At 35.6% G+C, this 19,958-nt stretch overlaps 1 protein-coding gene across 1 annotated transcript in view; it reads left to right on the top strand.

Moving 5' to 3' along the window:
• The window catches only part of TMBIM4 (transmembrane BAX inhibitor motif containing 4), a 33,964-nt gene extending 15,434 nt beyond the window's left edge, over positions 1 to 18,530 (top strand). The window contains exons 2-7 of the mRNA XM_032170668.2: positions 2,041 to 2,149; positions 3,104 to 3,209; positions 7,564 to 7,597; positions 9,521 to 9,638; positions 16,700 to 16,745; positions 17,303 to 18,530. Of these exons, the coding sequence (XP_032026559.1) occupies positions 2,041 to 2,149; positions 3,104 to 3,209; positions 7,564 to 7,597; positions 9,521 to 9,638; positions 16,700 to 16,745; positions 17,303 to 17,509 (620 nt within the window). The 3' untranslated portion in view covers positions 17,510 to 18,530. The remainder of the gene's footprint in view (positions 1 to 2,040; positions 2,150 to 3,103; positions 3,210 to 7,563; positions 7,598 to 9,520; positions 9,639 to 16,699; positions 16,746 to 17,302) is intronic.
• Positions 18,531 to 19,958: the final 1,428 nt, after the last annotated feature.

The following is a 19,958-nucleotide window of genomic DNA, read 5'->3' as shown; positions in this document are numbered from 1 at the left end:
CTGGGTGTAGTGGCATGCACCTGTAGTACTAGCTACTGGGCAGGCTGAGTTTGAGCCCTGGAGATTGGGGCTGCAGTGAATCATGATCATGCCACTGCACTTAAGCCTGGGTGACAGAGTGAGACCCTGCCTCTCTCTCGCTGTCTCTCACACACGCGCACACACACCCCATCCTGGTGTGGGCCTATATTCCCAGCTACTTGGGAGGCTGAGGCTAGAGGATGGCTTGAATCCAGGACATGGAGGCTGTAGTGTAAAGAATATGATTTTTTTTTCTCATAGCCCAGAAAATCCCTTGCAGGTGTAATGGCTTGACCTTTGGTTTAATAATTAAATTTGCAGAAAGATAGCCCAAATAACATTGTCCATGCCAGTAGTATATTCTTTACTCTGCTTTTATGAAAAAGATAGAAATGACCTCCCAAAGCATTCAGACATCAGGGCCTTTTTAAGAAAGTAAGTCATAGATCTGTTGTGGAGTTGAGAACTGTTTATCTCTAAGCCAAAATACAATGGATACTCAGTGTTCTTATGAGTCAGTGGTTAAATTATATGCCCAGTAAAATCTGTTTAAGACATGAGGAAAAACTCACTCTAGATTTTGGGAAGAGTGCCAGGGGGAAAAATTAAGATTTAATATTTGGGAATTTTGATGATTAAATCCTCAGTATTCATGAAAATTCCCTTATTCCTCTGAAAGATTTTGTTTTTTTTAACTTGATATTTGGCTGACATGCCATCAAAGCACCTCACCCTTCCTTGGAAAGCCAGGTATTTAGTAGGAATGTTTTTCAAAAGGAACATCCACCATCTAATGCTCATCTACCATGAGCATTGCGATGATAGGCAAGAGACAACATCACATTTTCTTTTGTTGAGTAAAAGTCATTCAACATGATTTTTATTGCCTGCCTAAGCACAGTCCTCTAAGCAGTGGCTCCATTATTCTGTTTCATTTCAGAATAATACTTTTTCTCTTCCCTGACTAGTAAAATTTACCCTTCATTAATTTAATAAAAATTTATTTAAAAGCAAATAAAATTTAATGAGTGTTTATTCAGTGCCATCCACTAGGCTGAGTGGTGGGAGTAAGGAAATGAATTAGGCTTCTTCCGGATTATTAGGGAGCTTTCGGTCTTTACAATCTAATGGCAGTGATGGAAAAGTAGACTTATCAATTATAAAGTGATTAGTGTTATGTTTAGGGTTCCTCAGGAACATGAAGGAGAAACATCTAATTCAGAATGGGGAACTGAGAAAGGCTGAATCTTGAAAGATCATTTGTAGTTAGCCGGAAGTGTGAAGGGAGAGGGATATCATAGAGAGAAGGTGGGAACTGTTATTAATGTTTTATTTCTGAAGGTGGTAATGAGTTCTTGGAAGTTCATTGTATTATTTGCATCACTGTATATCAGAAGACTTTAATAATAAGCATTGAATCATTAAGCCTTAGAGGTGATTTCTGGGTATTGATAACAAAATATTATGAAAGGATTTTCTACTGTATAGAAACTAGAGGCAGGGATACTATAAATGAGAAATAATAATAGATAAGTGAAAGTAAGTTTATATATTACTTGCCTTTTCAGGATAAGTTTCATTTGGGGGAAATAGTTTTACTATTTTTGAAATTAAGACATAAAAAATCTTACGTTTATATGCTTTCTATTTCTCCTTTTCAGATTCAAGATATAATCATTCTTTTAAAATGTTCTGCTTTTAGTCTTTTGCTATGTTGTATCCTGCTGGGTACAACTAGGCATTTAATACACTTTTCATTTTGATGAAAACATTTACATTTTGGCCCACTAATTTTTTTAGGCTCATGCTTTTTGGAGACAGGTTTAGATATCTCTTAAAATTTTTAAATTATTTTGGAAGCTTTGTATTCTTGTCTAGTTTTAGTTATACATTACATTATTAGGAGGAAAATTAGGAAAGAATACATGTAAAAAACAATTTTTTAAAGAGGAAATTTGATTTTACTGTTCTACGATAAATGCTTAAGAAAATAGTAATGTATTTTTTTTTCTCTTTTAGCCTTTCTAAGAAAAGTCTACAGCATTCTTTCTCTGCAGGTTCTCTTAACTACAGTGACTTCAACAGTTTTTTTATACTTTGAGTCTATACGGACATTTGTACATGAGAGGTAAGGTAATGAGATGATAATGAATGATTTTCAGACATTGCATATGATCAAAAAGGCATAAACAAAATCCACTTTTTTTCTATTAACTTTTGAGGTTAAAATGTAAAAAAGGTTCATTTACTCTTATAAGTCTGATTAGTTTTGTTTTTGATGAAGAAAAATACTCCACAACATGGTATTTACCTCTGAACTTTTTAGCTTCAGTTTCTTAGGGTTAAACCCTCAGTAAAAATTAAGAATTTTTACTGCATGCCATTTTTAAAAGTCTTAATTTTTAAAAACTTTATTAGACTATATTCCCTGTGCTCAAAGCCTAAGACAGTACTTGAAAAATAAATGTGCGTTCATTTTAGTTTTGGCTCATGACTAGCATAATTTCACCGGGAACTTTTCAAAAGAGCTCCACATGATTCATCCCTGATCTTTAATCAGGGATGAATCATAATTATTTCCATGATACAGTTTCGTTATATTAAAGGAAAGGAGAACTAATGAATATTTTCATAGAAGTAGAGAATTTCTGTCCTCCCTTCTCCCCACCAAAGGGGAGTCTTGAACTATTAGTTTGCTATTGGAGGTACAATTCTTTAATTTAAATTACAGCCATATGGCAAATACCCTAAAAAAGTAGTTGTTATTATTTAATTTCTTTATTGTATAATATTAGTATACTAATTGCAAACATTATTCAAATATGATAGAAGTTTATATGGTAAAAAGAAAAAGTTTCCCTCGTTCATTTTGGGCTCTTTTCTTTGTCTTGAGGCTCGTTTCTACCTTGTACTCCTCAAATTTTCCAGATATAAAATAATTTGATAGTTTGGTGTGGATCATTCCAGATTTTTTTCCCTGTACTTTCATAAACATATAAAATAGATAAATTTTATTAAATTGGATAATACTGCTCATGCTATTTTTTCTTTAACTTGAAACACTTAATATTATGTCTTTCAGTCCTGCCTTAATTTTGCTGTTTGCCCTCGGATCTCTGGGTTTGATTTTTGCATTGACTTTAAACAGACATAAGTATCCCCTTAACCTGTACCTACTTTTTGGATTTGTGAGTACTCTGACTTTCTCTATTCCCTTAACAATTATTCTTGAGTTTTAAATAAATGCATATATAATACATATATAACAGTGGCAGAACAAAATTAATGAGTTTTTTTTAGAGTACTTTGGAAACTACTTGTAATTTTATAGTCTTTTAAAACTTTTAACAGTTTATTAGTTTCAAAGGTTTTTCTATTAATATTAGTATGTAGTGGAAAAAATGCTGAATTGGAATCAGATGACCTGGCTTTGCTACTATCTGATTATGTGACACTTGGCAAGGCATTTATCCTTTCTGTGCCTAAGTTTTCTCATATGTAAAATGAGAATATTAAAGTAGATAAATCCTTGTGATACCTTCTACCTCTAATATTCTATTATTTTCTTGGGAGAAAATTATGTTGTGGCTTTAATTTCATAACATTTAAACTCTTTATTATTAACTCTTCTTTGTTATTATCTTACTACTCTGGTCTTTTAAAGAACCATTTTGCTCAAATTATGTGCATTAGTAACTTTTTTCAAAATTATAGTTGGGAGAACCCAACTTTAAGTCGTGTGTTGAGATAGTTGTGAAAATTAAAACCCAAACTACCACTTATGAAAATTCAGTTTAGAATATGACCAGAATAAGGGGATAAGCCTCAAGTTATGTGTCTAAAAAATTATTTTACGTCTTCTCATCTAGTATGACTAGATTCTAACCTAAAAATTTACTTCAGAACATTCCAAACTAATATTAAGAATACTTGGGTGGGTGCAGTGGCTCATGCCTGTAATCCCAGCACTCTGGAAGGCTGAGGTGGGCAGATCGCTGGAGTCCGGGAATCTGAGACCAGCCTGGGCAACATAGTGAGACCCCATCTCTACAAAAAAATACAGAAATTAGCTGGGCATGGTGGTGTGCACCTGTAGTCCCAGCTACTTGGGAGGTTGAGGTGGGAGGATCACTGTAATGGGGTTGTGGGGTGGAGGCTGCAGTGAGCTGAGATCACGTGACTGAACTCCAGCCTGAGTGACAGAGTGAGACCCCATCTCAAACAAACAATACGAGTGGGAAAAGTCAAATACGAGTGGGAAAAGCTATTGATTAGATTAAAATGCTTTAAACTAAAAACGTTTGTGAATTCTGATAATGAGTTTGTGTTAAAATGATAAAGAAAAGCTGCTGACTTCGTAAGTTTCAGTAATAGGAAAGATTATTCATTTAAATCTTAAGCACTTTTGTTTGCAAGATTGTCAATCCTAACTCAAGTTATCGCAAGTAACAAGGAGTTTAAGGATGTAAGAGCTTGAGAACCCACCAATCCAAATCCTCTTCAAGAAGATGAACTGGAGAACTGGAGGAAGATTCCAGAAATGATGATATCATAGGAAATTCAGTGACGAAAGTCTGTGTTCTCCTCTCCCTCGTTCTATTACATCTCTTCTCTACCTCAGTTGTCCTTACACATTGTTTTCCCTTTTTCTGTCTTTAATTTTTATATGACCCATTGTTTGCCCCCAAAGAGTCATTTAACTTTAGCTCCCACTGCCATTGCTTCAATCTCTGAGTTCAGATTCCTGAGTCAGAAAGAATCTGGTCCAGGCATGGTGGCTCACGCCTGTGTGATCCCTGCGCTTTGGGAGGCCGGGGCAGGCATATTGCTTGAGTTCAGGAGTTCAAGACCAGCCCGGGCAACATAGTGAGACCTTGTCTCTGTAAAAAATACAAAAATTAGCCAGATGTTATGGCACGTGTTTGTAGTCTCACTACTTGGGAGGCTGAGGCAGGAGGATCAGTTAAACCGGAAGGTGGAGGTTGCAGTGAGCTGAGATTGCGCCACTGCCCTCCAGCCTCAGTGACAGAGTGAGACCCTGTCTTAAAAAGAAAGAGGGGGGTGGGAGGGAGGAAGAAAGGAAAAGGAAGGAAGGAAGGAAGGAGGGAAGGAAGGAGAGAGAAAGAATCTGATTGGTACACTTGGTTGTTGGCACAGGTCACATTGTAGGCAGTTAGTCAATATATGGGTTGCCAGGCCTTGGGTAAGAGCCAACTCCTGGCCTAGTCAGCTATGTCTCAGGAAAGAGGAAGTATACAAAAAAAGGCGGCCATATAGAATTCCTCTTCACATCTACATGTAGCCTCCTCTCAGAAAGACTGATTTCTGTGTGGGAAGAGGGTGTAGTTCAACTTTTGCCCAGCAGGGAGAGGTCCCACTAGAAAAGCATCAACCAAATGCTTATAGGCAAGATAGTCACTGATTGTTAAATCTATTCATCATGCCCATAGCTAAAAATGGTTTAACAAATAAGTATGTACAATACATTTCCTTAAATTACTCAGGGACCTTTAACGTTAGGGGTTTTTTTGGTCCTGATCCACCAAGATAAGAAAGGAAGTGAATCTTATCTTGCCCTAGTAGGAGTGTGTGTGTGTGTATGCATGCACATAGACAGACAGACAGACAGACAGTCAGTCCTCGACTTAGAATCATTCACCTTAAGGTTTTCCACTTTTATGATGGTGTCAAAGCAATATGCAACCACGAAATTTCAGACTTTAAGCATTGGTGATTTCTTTAACCAAAGACACTCTGAGCTACATTTTTGACTTAACGATATTGTCAACTTACAGTGGGGTGTACTGGCATGTAACCCCATTGTAACTCAAGGAGCATGTGTGTATATGTTTTAAAGGGGCATTATCATGTTTTCCTAGTCTTAGGTCTTATCTTAACTCCTATTTATACCATCCTGTTTCCTTAGATACTTGAATGTGTATGGGATTTCTTTCCTAAAATCTTGTCATAAATAGCAAGAATATAGTATAATCATGTTGCCCCCCCACCCCAACAAAATTTCTTTCTTTTTTTTTTTTTTTTTGAGACAGGGTCTCTCTCTGTCACCCAGGCTGGAGTGCAGTGGCGCGAACTTGGCTCACTGCAACCTCTGCCTCCTGGGCTTAAGCGATCCTCCCACCTCCCAGCCTCCCAAGTAGCTGGGACTACAGGCGCATGTCACCATCCTTGGCTAATTTTTTTGTATTTTTAGTAGAGAGGGGGTTTTGCTGTGTCACCCAGGCTGGGCTCAAACTCCTGGACTCAAGCAATCCACCTGCCTCGCCCTCCCAGAGTACTGGGATTACAGGTGTGAGCCACCATGCCCAGCCCAGAAAAAAATTTCTATCATCTTTTGCTACCATTTTTGCTGGCACTACTAAAAGCATTAAAATGTGACAGCAGTTCCATTGCCTCCACGTCTATGTACAATTTCTAATACCATTTTTGCCCTGGTGCTGATGGTTTCCTGATATCAGGTAGGGTGGAGTACAGGGATGCTTCTACCAGGAGTATGATTATACAGCCACTGCCTTTATTTCTGGCTTTGCCTTTGTGATATGGTCTATCAGATGATTGATAAAATCTATCTAGAGTAAGGATATAAGACAAAATAAAGATAACTGTAATTAAGGGGAAAGAGAGGCTAGAGGACATGGCTCAGTATCCCCAAGTCTTTTATTTAGGATATGGGTTCAGCTACTTCTGACGACTTAAACAGTGACAAAATAACAATGGCTTAAACAAGATAGTTTATTTCTCTTCATGTAAAAATTTGAATGACAATTTAGTGAAGGTGACAAGGGCCCACGCTTCTGCTAAGGGCCAGGCATTCCTAGAGTGGCATATGATAGATCATATGGTATAAGATAGATCACTCCCACAGCCACAGAGTATCCAGTTATTAATACGAACAAATGAGAAGAGGAAGGGCAGAGCAAGTCTTTCTTTGTTTTTAGAGCACAATCCAGAAGTTGAATTCCTATCTTAGTCACATTAAATTGGCTAGAGTATCGTTACGTAGTCAGACCTAGCTGCAAAGGAGACTGAAAAAATGCAGTTTAATCTGAACAGCCATGTGTCCAGGTAAAAATTCTGTTATTAGGGAAGAAAGAGAGAATGAATATTGGGAAACAGTTTCAAGACTCCCACACCAAAGTACTACCTAAATATTTTATTCTTCCTATGTTTGTGTGAGGTATTGAGGTTTTATAAATGTGCACATAATTTGCAATTGTATGTTTATTTATATTACACAGTAAGAAAAATAGAATGTTCTATATTTATAGTCTTCCTGTTACGAATATGCGATTAGAGCTTAAAGAGTCATAGTATCACAATTAGAATGTAAATATTCTCACTCAATATATTGAGGTCTCATTTTCACTATGGTGGGTTTACTAACTGCCCCGTATACTTCGCAGGGCTGCTTTGAAGCTAAAATGAGATCATTCATATGGGATCACATTAAGCTGCTAGAAATTAGAAAATGTACATGAGATAGTATAAATTTTACAGTCATTAATTTAAGTTTCTTTTCATTAGACGCTGTTGGAAGCTCTGACTGTGGCAGTTGTTGGTAAGCCGTAATTGCATTTCTATATGTTATAATAACTTTTTAATTTAGATAAATCTTTCAGGTAAAAAGGTATTTGGGGCTAAAGTTTAACATCATGGTATATCATATTTCAGAAATATAGCATAGGACGAAGAATTCCTAAAGTATAAGCAAAAGTCAGATATTTATCCTTTACATATTTCGGCTGAGCTTATAAGTGGAAAAGAAAAATAAAAGGAATGGAGAACAGTATTTCATTTGTTTACCCATTTAGAAAAATAAGACAACTATAGCTAAACTTTTCCCTAATTTAAAGGTATCCTCAAGTAACTGAGAACATGTGTTTTGAGCCACATACATTGATCATATGTATGAGCTTAACTCCTTTAACTGGCCTGTGCCGAACTATGCTTTAACATTATATCCTCATTTTATCAAATGGCACTGCAAGAAACAGTGGTCATCTCTGCTCTGTATTTCATGTTAAATATATGTTTGAAGGCCGCTTCTGTTACAATTACTTGATTACCCTATGTAATGCCTCAAATAAAAAATTTCAGTAAATTAAGAATAGAAATTCTGATTGTCTCAAAATGGTTAACCTTGGTACCAAAAAGGTCAGAGTTAATTATTACTCTCCATAACAGCAAGTTGTTTATCCTTATAGTTAACTCTTCCTATTTTGTCATTAGTTTTTTAACCTTTCTATGCCAGTTTTGTTTAATCTGTATGTTTTTGTAATCTCTTTTTAAAAGAATCAATATAAATAAATAGTAATAAATAATAGGATTGAAGCTTCTTAACATAGGAAGTATTATTAATATTTACTTATTATTAATGTTACTTACTATTAAGGTTATCAAATCCATCTCTCCCTTCTCCAGCCCCTACTATGTATAAAGAATGTAGGAGAGAGATTCATTTCAGGATTATTGGAATTGGGGGTAGAAAAACATAGATGAGGTAATCTGAGAACATTATTTTCCTCAGTAATTGCAATATCTTTTCAACCTAATCATATACTTAAATTACTGACAAGAAGCAAAATGGACTTCATGTCTTATCTTTTCCATGTTCACCTTCTTAATCCTGTAATGGCATAAACAGAGAAATTCCAATCATGTAGCATTTAAGGATAGAAAGAACATGAATAATTACTCTCTGAAAAATTAAAAATTACTTAAATGGCTTTGGGTTCAAAGCAGTTAACCTCCAAGAGGTTATAACTTTGCAATTTATTAAAATGTTAAGGAGTTTTATTACAATAGCCATAATTGACTGGATGATTATTCTAAAATTACAGAAAGGAATTTGGCATATATTCAGTAAACCCCAAAATAATGTACTCCAAGATAATACACATTTGGATATAAAGCAGTTAGTGGTTGGTTTCTGTCCTCTGCAGGGTAAGTGAATCGTAGGCAACCCCAGACAGCCCCAATATTTTTCTTTCCCAATTTCCTTGATCTGGGCTGATAAACCAAGTATAACTAACCAGATGATTGCTGGAATTGCTGCTACTGTCCAGGAATTCCCATCCAGGCAGGAGACCCAGAGTCATCCCTATTGATATTTAAACCATAATGGACAATCACCACAGATGGTGGTAAACTGTGCCTGGGACAGAGATGGCTGAGAATCACTCTGCCATACCTGTAAAACTCCAAACTGTCTACAGGCGTAATAGCTCTCCAGTCATTTCATTAACTTGGTAATAATGTGACCTCTGATTTTGTATGAATGAATTTTTTGGAGACTGTTAATTGCATTATGGGTGTGGTTTCACTGTACCCATGTAGTCAAGGATGGATAAGAAATCTTTTCTAATTGTTTTTATTGGCATAAAGTATAGGACAAAATGAAGCATTTCTGTAAAATGCCAGAAAAAGCTGTTTTGTATTGAGCATGTTTATATGCATGTTGATCAGTGTTTTAATTTTACAGTTACTTTCTATGATGTATATATTATTCTGCAAGCTTTCATACTGACTACTACAGTATTTTTTGGTTTGACTGTGTATACTCTACAATCTAAGAGGGATTTCAGCAAATTTGGAGCAGGGTAAGTTGTATATATTCTTGGATATAATAGATAGATGTCTTTAATTATTATAGGTGGTTTTGAGGAATGTGCTACACTGTTATTTTTGGGTACTGTCTTTTAAAATGGAGGGTAATAAGAGATCATCTCTTTGAGTACTAGGGCCAGGTCCTACTCCCAGAACATACACAGAAATGGAAAGTGGCTTTGACTTATTTGCTTCTCTCCTATAGTGAAAGGGAAGTGAATTAAAAAAAAATAATAATAAGCTTTCCAGAGAGTTTAAGCTTGTATGCTTTATTAACCTTATGGAATTTACTGAAATTATTTCAGTCTTTGTCTTAGCATAAATGTTACCAAGACCATCTACGTCTTCGTGGAAAAAGCGCTGTAATTAGTACAGGTATTGAAAGGGTCTGCATGAACTTTAAGACCTTTTGATCCATCTAGATTAACCTGTATCCTTCCTCAAACAAATATACGGAATGATCCTTTTTATATTAGGATTATGGTACAGCATTGCCCTCACCTGGCAGGAATGCATAGACTCTTTTCTAAGCTCACAGTGGCTTCCTGTTGGCAGTCACCCAACCATTTTCTTTTTCTTGTTACAACACTATTTATGAAAGTCTGCTCTTGCTAAACTTTCTTTCCTCCCCCACCCCTTTTATTCTGGTAATCCAGAACACCAGAAGTCTCTATTGAGATAAAATATAGTTGGTCAGCCAACACTGACAATTGTGCAAGCTGCTTAAATAGTTTCATTAGAATAGAGTTTGATTTAGGGAGAGGTAACATTTTCTGTTTTCCTTCTTTGGAAGGATGTTTCATACATATTTGTGTGTCATATATGATGAAAGGTTTGTTCTACTTCCTCTTCTCAACCCAGTCTCCAACCGTTCCCTCCCTTTCATTAATTCCAGTATCATCTCTCTAAATCCTTTTCTGGTAAACCTGCCTTGTATTTCAGCCTCTTCATAATAAATTTACATTGATTGATAAAAATGGTATTACAGTGATCATATATAGATCTGAGACCAGATATTTCTGAAGTGCGTCTGTCTGTGTCTGCTGTTTCTGATAATTCTTATGATATTTTCTTTAAGTATTCAGTTATTTTTGACTATGTAATTGTCCTTGAAAAATTATTTGTTGAATTTCTTTGAGGCCTTGGTTGAAGGTGTACTTTTCCATACAGTATTTGGGTTTTTGCCTAGCATCTGGGAAAACTATTGGATTAGGTCCACTTGAAAGTAAATTCATGGCTTACGATGTTTTCCCAACCACACAGGTGTTACTCAGTTAGACTACAAATCAGCAAAGGGATAGCTTGTGGTGACAATTTCCCAGGATGGTTCTTCTCTGCCCCCACCCCCCAATTTACCCCTGCTTAGTGCATTGATGACTTTTCTTGTAGTTGGGCAAATTCAGCTACAGTACTATGATTACTTCTTTGGGTTTCCACTTTTACCTAGATTTTGACTTGATAATTCCATTCTACCTTGACAGTTATTTGATGTTTTTAAGAAGGTATTCTTTGTTTTCTCTTTTATGCATGATTTCAGTAGTTTTTTGGGGTGGGACAGGGGCAGTAATTAGTCTGAAATAGTTCTTATTTGCTGTATTACTGGAAACGGAACCCTTTCAAAATTGCCTCTTACCTGTATTACTACAACCAGCTTCTCTATTCTCCAGTCTTACCAGTTTCCAGCCTCTTTTCCACCAAGCAGTTGGATGATACAAAAATGGAAACTTGATTACAGTATACATATTTAAAACTTTAACACTTCACTACTGCTCTTGGTATACAGCCCAGTTCTCCATTGAATCGCATCTACTGCTGTTAGTTACTGGATATTGCCATGTAATGATTCTCTAGCAAAATCCTAATAATAATTATACTTTGGTCAGTATGCCATAGATTCAGCTACTTAAGAGTAGCACTTTATTGCATTTTAAATAAAACATAATGGCACTACTTACTGTGATGCCTCAAAGCCAAAGTGGTTGTGGAAGCTGCGCCAAAATGGATATAAAGACCGAGGGAAAAGATTTTCTGTGAAAATATTTTCTAAAAAGTTTATAGGCTGTTCCTTCTGACCTGTTCATGGGACATAATAGGGACTGAAGAAATGTGTTAAATGTTTGGATGTATGGTAGTATGAGGCAATGGTGGCAGTGCTTCATAGATTGACTTAAAGCTGTGATGTCTTTACAACATCATTATCCTGTGGTAATTCTGCCACAAAAGGAATTAAATCTCAGAACTACATATGGTAACCATGGCAACTGGTCACTGGTGTGCTAGAGTTGCCGTGTGCCAGCTTATGAGAGGCATCTTGCAAGTCAGTTGTTAAACTGCTGGAAGCTTAAAGTAGGCCATGGAGGATGTATGTACACCACAGAAATTAAGAAGCACTACAAATCAGGGCTCATTTTCTTTCCTAGAAAGTCAGTTTACTGGTATATCACTGTAAGTTATTTTTTTATTCTGTGCTTCTTGTTGAGAAGGAAGAGGGTAGGATTTGTGAGTCCTCTAGATGGAGTTGTTAGAATAGCAAAATCAGCACTATGTCCATGGTATATCTTATCTATATTCTCAGAAAATTTGCTCTCTTTGATGCTTAAATATTTAATGAGATGTGAGTCAGAGTAGAGTGAACTAACAACTTAGGCAGAATATTTGTAGGACATGACTTTCAAATCTTTACCTGTTACAGTATCTACAGAGAATGCTGTTAGAAACTGACAAGTCTTAGGCTGAATTTCTTACCAGAAACTTACCAAATGGAGCCTGTGACCCTAAATAACCATTTTAGTGTGTGTACACTTAGGTCGCTGGGTGGGGCATGCTGCTTAACCAGGGAGCCTAAGTGTGTCAGATTTCAACTTGGATGTTGTAGTGGACAAAAGGTATCTGTTTTAATATGTATTGTCAATAGTGTCTGATCAGGCTCAAATGTAGGATCTTGTCCAGTTAGTGAATAAGAGTAAATTAATGTCCAGTGACCTCTGGCAGCCCTATCCTAATGTCTTATTAGAAGCCTACAAGAATTGGAGAGGATTTTTCATGGGTCTCTTGTGTTTCTGAATGTCTTGTGAATGATGTGCTGACTGCTCTTTGTTCCAGACAATCTTTTTAAGGGTTTTTTTTTTTCCAATAGTGAACAGCCTGGAAAGATAGAAATAGTGCTCGCTAGAGCAGAGGGCAAGCATGTTTACTTTCCATTATAAAAAAGACTTGCTTCCCTAAATTCAAGGTTCCTCTCTTGTAACACAACCCACTGTGTGTGTAGGTGTCATGTGGCCCTCTTAGCATCACCTGGGCCCTGTCATAAAAATGCTGATACTACTGTTATTACTGTAAACTGTCCTTTATGTCAGACCTAGGAGCTTGATGCATCCATGAAACTGTGCCAGGCTAACTTGTTAGCCTGCAAGTAGGGTAATGTCTCGGATGTTGTAAGTTCTTAATATCACCTTCCCCATACCCCATGGTGCAGGAGCTTTGGAATTTCCCTAGGCTTTAAGAATGAAAAAGCAAATCCTAAGTCCCTTTCAGTCCTGAAGGATCTATATTGTGAGGTAGCATGATACCTCATTCTCACTTAGGTATGCCAGATGTATCCTGAGAAATTTTAGGGCCATTTCAGAGAGACAGCTGAGGACTAGATTCTCATCATGCCTTCATTTCACCAAATAGCATTACAATACATAACTGTTATTGTGAGAGAACTTATTTTGTATGATGAGTTCAGTCCTTTTGCATTTATTTATTTATTTATTTATTTATTTTTTAATGGTATCTTGGTAAATGTTCTTTGTGCACTAGACAAGAATGTGCATTTTGCTGCTGCTGTCGGATGATTTGATAAATGTCAATTAGGTAAAGTTGGTTCATAATGTTAAGTCTTCTATTTGCTTACTAATTTTCTGCCTACTTGTTTTATCAATTAATGTGAGAGGGGTGTTGAAATTTCCAACTACAAGTATGGATTCGTCTATTTCTTATGTAAATTCTATAATTTTGCATCATATTATTTTAAACTTCATTTTTAGATGCAGAAACATTTAGGAGTGTTGTACTCTTGAACTGACCCCTTTATCATTATGAAGTGACCTTCTTTAGCTCTAGTAATATCATTGCCCTAAAATCTATTTTGTTATTAATATAGCAACCCCAGCTTTCTTAATTTGTGTTAGCATGTTAGCATTGTATATCTTTTTCTATCCTTTTATTTTTAATGTATTTGTGTCTTTATATTTAAAAGGTTTTTTTTTAGAAATCATAGTTCTGGATCTTGGTTTTTAAAAATCTAATCTGACCATCTCTGCTTTTAGTTAGTGTATTTAGTCCATTTACATTTATTGTGATTATTAAGATGGTTGTGTTTCTCTTCTTTATTGGCTTATTAGTTATAGTTCTTTTAATTAGAGGTTGCTCTAGGTTTTATAATATATGACTTTAAATTATTAGTCTATCCTCAAATAATATACCATTTCATGTATACTTGTATCTCCTTTTCCCTACCTTTGTGCCATTGTTGCCGTAACTTTAGTTTTACATGTTATAAACTCCATAATACGTTATTATTTTTGCACTAAAAATTATATTATCTTTTAAAGGGATTTTAAAAATAGAAGTCCTTTTATGTTCACCAATGTATTTGCCATTTCTACTCTTCTTCATCACTTCATGTAAATCTAAATTTCCACCTAATATCATTTGACTGAGGGACTTCTTTCTAACATTTCTTATTGTCTGTTGGTCATCTTTCGTGTCTGAAAAAAACCTTTGTCTTTATTTTTTAAAGTTACTTTTGCTGGGTGTAAGATTCTAGGTTTTGGGGTTTTTTTTCTTGCTTTCAGTATTTTAAAGATGTCATTCCGCTGTCCTCTGACTTATGTAGTTTCTGACAAGAAGTCTACCATCTTTCTTATATTTATTCCTCTGTATATGTTTCCTCCACACATACATAGCTACTTTTACCATTTTTTCTTTATCACTGGTTTGCAGTAATTCGATTACAATATTTCTTGGTGTGGTTCCCTCCCCCTCCACTTTTCTTCTGTTTCTTGGATCTGACAATGTAAAGTTTTCATCAAATTTGGAAAAAAAAATTGTTTAAGAGATGGGGTCTTGCTGTGTTGCCTAGGCTGGACTCGAACTCCTGGGTTCAAGTGATCCCTCCACCTCCTGAGTAGCTGGGATTACAGGCACACACCACTGTGCACAGCTCAAATCTGGGAAATTTTTGGCCATTATTTCTTCATTTATCTGTCTCCCCTTCTTTCTCCTTTGCTTGAGACTCCAGTTACATCTGTGTTAGACTTCTAGATGTTGTCCCCTAATTCACTGTTTTTTTTTTTTTTTTGTCTTTTTCTCTCTGCGATTCATTTTGGTTAGTTTCTATTGCGTTTTCAAATTTAGTAATCTTCTTCAGTGTCTCATCTGCTATTAATTCCAATCAGAATATTTGTGTTTCATATATTGTATTTTTAATCAATGAAAGTTCAGTTGAATTTGTGTCTTTTGAAAAAAAATAGTATCTTCCATTTCTCTTCTCCTCATGATCATTCTTTCCTCGATCTCCTTGAACTAGGGAGTATATTTTTTAATGTTATTGTCTACTCATTCTATCATTGTGTCATTTCTGGATTTGTTTCTATTGATTGTTTCTTCTCCTTGTTATGGGTCATATTTCCTTCATTCTTTTGCATGCCTTTATAATTTTTTATTGGATGCTGGTTATTATACATTTTACATGGTTGGGTGCTGAATTTTGTTGTATTAACTTTAAATATATTTGGCATTGTTCTCCTAGGATGCAGTTAAGTTCCTTGGAAAGTAAACCTTTTGAGGCTCTGTTAGGCAGGTCCAGAACAGCTTTTAGCTTAGGGGCTCATTTGGCCCTAAGGGTACTGCTGAGAAGTACCCTTCAGCATACTACTCAGTGCATGTCTTACGAGGTCTTTCTACTCCAGCTGGTGTGAATGCAAACTATTCCCAGTCCTGTGTGAACTCTTGAGGATTGTTCGGCCTGCTTCTCTATGGTGGTTCTTTCTCCAGCCTTGGTCACCTCATTAACATGCATGTATTAATCAGAACGTAGCTACAGACTCCAGGGGAACCCTGTGCACACACCAGAGTGCTCACTTTTGATGGATAGTTCTCTTCTTTCTGGTTTTCTGCCCTGCAAATTCTAGCTACCTTGGCTTCCCTGACCTCTGAATTCTTGTCTACTCAACTCAAGGAGATCGTAAGTGACTGTATGGGTTCTTATCCCTACATGGTGGCCTGGAAACCCTCTGTAGCTGGGGCAAATATAGACTTCACTTTCTTTATATCCTTTATCTCAGGAATCCCTGTCCTGTGCTGTTTGCTGTCCAGTGTCCAAGAACTGTTGTTTCATATATTTTGTCTGATTTTATTTAAGAAAGGAGGATAAATTTGGCCTCTGTAATTCCCTGTGACCTGAAGTAGCTGATAAGTCCCATATTTTATTACAAAAGACTGACTTCTTGGATGTCCTTTCTCATATAATTTATACTCTCTATATATAACAATTGAATGGTAACTCATAAAATTATAGCAGTGTCAGATGTGTCCATCAGTTAAGTTCCATAATACATAAGAATAAAATGGAAAGTACATTGTGAACTTTGATAGACATGTTCACAGAATAATTTGTTATTACTTGGTTTAAAAGTGCAATCATATTTCATTTGTTTATGTATTTTCTAAAAGTTTTTGTAGATCTCTGAATTAAAATACTTGTAATGATATTTCTGCTTTTATCTGTATTTTATGTTCCAAAACTTCACAAATTATACTGTTAACTAGGTTTGTATACCATAAAGACAAATGTTGAATAAATAGCTGTTCTTTCAATTTCTTCAAAAAAAAAAAAAAAGATCCAAGATGGGCATTATATTCATTGTATGTTTACAAATTCTTACATTTTAGTTATTCTTCAGCAAAAAATCCAGATGGATGTTTTTTTCAGAAAGTGTTGAATGGGTTTACAAAGTTTTTTTTGTAAGGAACAATATTGTAAATTACTAAAATTGTATTTTTATAGGCTCTTTGCTCTTTTGTGGATACTGTGCCTGTCAGGATTCTTGAATGTAAGTTATGTTATAATGGTTAACTTGAAATATAATTCTGGCTGTGTCAATATAAATAACCTCAAAAAGCTATAAGAGATACTCTTATGATAGGACACTTAGTTATAATTATCCAGAACATTTGTATATAGAATGATTATAGCATTATCCCTTTAGAAAATCAGGGTCTTGTGTTGGTCCTTATTATTGACTGAAAAAAAAGATGAATGAATAAATGAATTAAATTCATGGAAAGAGGCCCTCGCTTACAACTGCCAAGCTCCAGTGGCACATTTAATTGTGAAAAACGAAATATATTTTAAAATAATTTATATTTGGAATGCTGTTTTTCAAAGTGAGTAATTTAGTTTAATGGAATATAACCACTCATTCATCCTTCCATCCAACAGAGGCAAGTTTGGACCTGCCTTGCCTTTTTCTGCTTTTAACATTTGTATTCAAAGTTGTATACCATTGTCAAATGTGTAATGTAGCAGTAAATCATTAGAAGAAGTAAGTTAAGTCCTGTTAATACTGTTCTCAAATATAAACATATTTCTTTAATCTCTTCCCTATAGTTATTTTTTTATAGTGAGATAATGGAGTTGGTCTTAGCCGCTGCAGGAGCCCTTCTTTTCTGTGGATTCATCATCTATGACACACACTCACTGATGCATAAACTGTCACCTGAAGAGTACGTATTAGCTGCCATCAGCCTCTACTTGGATATCATCAATCTATTCCTGCACCTGTTACGGTTTCTGGAAGCAGTTAATAAAAAGTAATTAAAAGTATCTCAGCTCAACTGAAGAACAACAAAGAAAATTTAATGAGAAAAAAGGATTAAAGTAATTGGAAGCAGTATATAGAAACTGTTTCATTAAGTAATAAAGTTTGAAACAATGATTAAATACTGTTACAATCTTTATTTGTATCATATATAATTTTGAGAGCTTTAAAATCTTACTGTTCTTTATGATACCTCATTTCTAAGTCCTTGATTTAGGATCTCAGTTAAGAGCTATCAAAATTCTATTAAAAATGCTTTTCTGGCTGGGCACAGTGGCTCACGCCTGTAATCCCACCACTTTGGGAGACCAAGGCAGGTGGATCATGAGGTCAAGAGGTCGAGAGCATCCTGGCCAACATGGTGAAACTCTATCTCTACTAAAAATACAAAAATTAGCTGGATGTGGTGGCACGTGCCTGTAGTCCCAGCTACTCAAGAGGCTGAGGCCAGAGAATCGCTTGAACCTGGGAGGTGGAGGTTGCATTGAGCCAAGATCACGCCACTGCATTCCAGCCCGGTGACAGAGCGAGACTCAGTCTCAAAAAAAAAAAAAAGTTTTTCTTCCTAAATTAGCCACGCATAGCGGTTCATTTGCAATTCAAAAATAATTTTATGAGTAGATAAGAATATCAGTTTACCTTTGTCTAGGGATTTTATCTAAATTTTCCCTGAATTATTAAGTATTACTGATTTGGCTTTGATTCTAAAGTAGTAGAGTCTTTACCATTATAAACTGTAAATCTATTTTTGCTTAAAAGGAAAAAAATGTAAAAGATAAATTCCACAGAGAATTATTCAGTATTACATTAAAATGCTAATGTCTTTTCATTTTAAATTGTACTAACATTAAAAGTCTGCCTGAAAGTCAGATATTATGACAAAATTTGACATTGTTTTTTAAAGTATAGATTTCATTTGAAATTATAGAATGCTAATGTGGTTAGAGGACACCAAAGATACTGGGTCATCAGCCATTAAGTATATTGATTTCAAAATTAAAATATTTGGGAACTATTGTCTTATGGTTTCATTTGTGTTGGGCCACACAGCATGTTAGGTCAGTGTACCAGTAACCAATGAAATTTTGTCAAATTCCCTCACTGTACTAGTTTGTTAAGCTGCCATAACAAAGTACTACAGCTTGGGTGGCTTCAACAAGAAATTTGTTTTCCCACAGTTCTGGCAGCTAAAAGTCCAAGATCAAGGTGTTAGCAGGGTTGGTTTCCTTTGAGGCCTTTCTCTTTGATTTGTAGATGGCCATCTTCTCCCTGTGTCTTTAAATGGACTTCCCTCTGTACTTGTCTGTGCCCAAATTTCTTCTTCTTATGAGGATACCAGTCATACTGGATTAGGGCCCACACTGAGGACCTCATTTTTCCTTAATTATCTCTTTAAAAACCTATCTCCAAATACAGTCACATTCTGAAGTGCTGGGATTAGGATTTCTTCATGTGAATTTTGGGGGGACTACAACTCGGCCCATAACACCCCCTAAGTATTTCCCAGCTATTAAGTTGAAATAAACTTGTAGTATCAATTTAAGCTTGCATGATTTGTAGATGTAAGTTTGACTTTATTATCATTAATTGTTGAATTATCCAAGTGCATGATGTAGTGCAATCAAGTTTAACATAGCATGGTGGGTAAAAGCATCTAGATTAGAATCCTTGCAATCCAACCAGGTGCTTCAGTGACATTTGGCGAATTATTTATCCTTCCTTAGGTCTCTTGCCTCATCTTCATAATGGGAATAATAATGATGTCTAGCTTATTGGGCTATTACAAGGATTAAATGAGATAGATAAATAAACTAAACTAAGTGCTTAATTAATGTCAGCTGATGGTATTAATACCATTTTCAGTTCAAAGGTGGAATGGACTGATTTGTGACTAAAGATTCTGTATAAGCAAAAGTAGATCCGACATTTTTAAAATGTAAAACAATGCCATTCTTTTCACTAAATTATTCTTTATTTAGAAAACATAGTTATTTTCCATAAAAATGTTAACGTAATAAGTTCATCCTTTCTAAATGACTTAAATTTTCCAAAAAAAGTTGTTTTAATTTCTGATATGATCAATATAATAAGCGTGTAAAGGAATCCCATGACCAAGAAGTTTGAAAACCTTTGGTACAAAATATTACATTTTACAAATGAACCACTGGTTTATTCCTTTGTGTCCCACTGTGTATAGGTATGAGTTCTTCTAGGTAGGGAATATACCTCGACCATTTTAAAGCATTGCATTAAGTAAAGGTGAAAATACACAGACTCCAGAAATATTAATAGAAAGTGGGATTAGGGCTGGGCATGGTGGCTCACACCTGTAATCCCAGCATTTTGGGAGACTGAGGTGGGCAGATCACCTGAGGTTGGGAGTTCGAGATCAGCCTGGCTAACACGGTGAAACCCCGTCTCTACTAGATATACAAAATTAGCTGG

This window comes from Hylobates moloch, unplaced genomic scaffold (assembly GCF_009828535.3).
Source record: "Hylobates moloch isolate HMO894 unplaced genomic scaffold, HMol_V3 SCAFFOLD_12, whole genome shotgun sequence".
NCBI classification, from domain to species: Eukaryota; Metazoa; Chordata; class Mammalia; order Primates; family Hylobatidae; genus Hylobates; species Hylobates moloch.
The sequence above is the reverse complement of the archived record's forward strand: the minus strand, read 5'-3'. Positions and strand labels throughout refer to the sequence as shown.